The 2306-nt window shown below is 41.2% G+C and overlaps 1 gene segment (V, D, J or C); it reads left to right on the top strand.

Annotated features, from left to right (window-relative positions):
• Positions 1-1064: 1064 nt before the first annotated feature.
• Positions 1065-2037, top strand: LOC141105259 (T cell receptor beta variable 27-like). The segment is given in 2 exon segments: positions 1065-1189; positions 1580-2037. Coding segments are annotated over 2 exon segments (354 nt in total).
• Positions 2038-2306: the final 269 nt, after the last annotated feature.

Raw genomic sequence — 2306 nt, 5'->3', positions numbered from 1 at the left:
TAAGAGCTAATTTTTAAGCATCATGTTAAAGCAGAACCTCAAACAAAAAGGGAAAGCTCCCCGTCCTCTTTAACTTTTGGGCACTTTTTTAAGGGAGCAGGTACTTGGTTTTGATGGGTACCCACTTCCACTTCCGCCCAAGTCGCCCAGGCAGAAGTTGGTCCCCCTTCTCTGTGCCCCGCAGCCCTCTGGGACACATCACAGATCCTAGAAGGCTGCGGGGATATTCACAAAGTGCAACACGGGCTGATGTAAGCAGTCACAGCCGGCTTCCCACACTCAACATGGCGGAGCCGGTGACCCGAAGAGCATTTCTGCTCCAAAGAACCTTTTTTTTGACAGATAGCTCCGACGTGAATAGGCTCATTTAAAATAAGTGGATTTTTTCATCTTAAGCATTGTTGTGCTTCAGGAATCATGCAACAAAACTCTCAGGTGTGAATGGGGCTTTACTGCTTTAGCTGTCAAAAATGAAACAGCCACGGCACACTAATTACTAAGCTATGATAAAATGTTGACTTTGTTAACACATATGCTTTGTTTGCTAGTTGCTGTTTGTTCATAGATATGTGTTCATTACCTTGCAGAAAACAAGAAATTATATCAAATTCCATCTAAAATGTAGAGAAAATTCTGTGTATTTACTTCACTGAAAACATTTCAAACCGTGACATTCTGAGGATGGAAATAAGAGGTAGCCAACCCCTTTTTGTTTTTTGGAAAACAATATAAACCTACATGGCGCATTTTGCAAGCATACTACTTTAATGCTGGAGTAATTAGACCTTCACAAAAGAAGCCATAGGGAGGAGAAAATTGCAGAAAATATTCCACTTTATGAACATTTAGAAGTAGACTAAAAGGGGTTGATTTATTAAAACTGGAGGGTGCAAAACATGGTGCAGCTGTGCATGGTTGCCAATCTTCTTCTAACTTCAGCTTGTTCAATTATGGTTTGACGATACAACCTGGAAGCTGATTGGTTTCTATGCAGAGCTGAACCAGATTTTGCACTCTCCAGTTTTAGTAAGTCAAACCTGACACATATTTTGTTTCCTGTGTAGCCATAATGTAACAGTGACCATGTGACTTCCTGTCTCTGCAGTTCCTTTCTCCCTCAGCTTCTGAAGCAGCGTTATAACCATGTCTCTTCTGCAGAGGCTTGTCTTGTGCCTTGCCATCCCATCTTGTAAGTGAGAGAAGCCCACTATGTTCCTTCAATTAATGGTCCACCAAAAACTTATATTACAGTTTTAGACAGATGCCAGTGGCTTGGATCGCTGAAGGCAAAAATCTCCCTGCCATAACTTTCTCTTCCTTGGCGTCCCATTCCTTCTACTCTAGTCTATAGCATATAAGATTATTGAAAAATATGGAAGAACAGGACTCTCTGGCAATGGCAGTGAAGACAATTCACTGTTGGAGTCCATGAAAAAGATAAGAACATGTTGGGTGATTTAACCCTCTGGTATCTTGGAATATCAGCTTTTGGGAGGCCTCTTGAAGGAAACACGAAATTGCATATCATATAAAGTTAGCACAACTTTATACATTTTACAATGTACTTTTGTCTGTACAGGTTTGGCTCAGACAATTGATCAAAACCCCCCACTTATTGTAAGTAGAGCCAACATAGACGTTGAAATGGAGTGCCAGCAAGTGACCACAAAGCATGACTACATGTACTGGTACCACCAAGGAGCCAGCCGTGAGCTGAAATACATTGCCTACATTATTCGGGGACAGGATCCCATCTACGATGACAAGTACAAAGATAAGTCGGTCTATGAGGTGAAGAGAGAAGAAGACAGCACCTACCTGAAGATCAAGTCACCAACAGACCAGCATGAAGGAGTTTATTACTGTGCATCCAGTGTTACACGGTGACTGAAGATAATCTGGAGCCTTTGATCTAACCTCATCCATCAGACACAATGGGAGAACATAGACTGTGCACACTGCTGAGATACAGTCATCACACCAGTATTCAACCCTAGCATTGAGCACACTACATGTGGTTAGAAAACTGCAAACTTACTGCCACTATTATTCTGTCATTTTCTTTTTTTAGATAATGAGGTTGATTTACTAAAACTGGGGAGTGCAGAATCTGGTGCAGCTCTGCATAGAATTCAGTCAGCATCAATTCAATCAGCTTCCAGGTTTTTTTGTCAAAGCTTAATTGAACAAGCTGAAGTTAGAATCTGATTGGCTACCATATACAGTTGCACCATATTTTGCACTCTCTAAGTTATTTTTGACATTCCTGATATGGTTTATGCTTCTCATTATGCCGTTCTGTTGTG

Source organism: Aquarana catesbeiana, linkage group LG08 (assembly GCF_042186555.1).
Source record: "Aquarana catesbeiana isolate 2022-GZ linkage group LG08, ASM4218655v1, whole genome shotgun sequence".
Lineage (NCBI taxonomy): Eukaryota > Metazoa > Chordata > Amphibia > Anura > Ranidae > Aquarana > Aquarana catesbeiana.
Note: the sequence above shows the minus strand (reverse complement) of the source record. Positions and strands in the feature narration are given on the sequence as shown.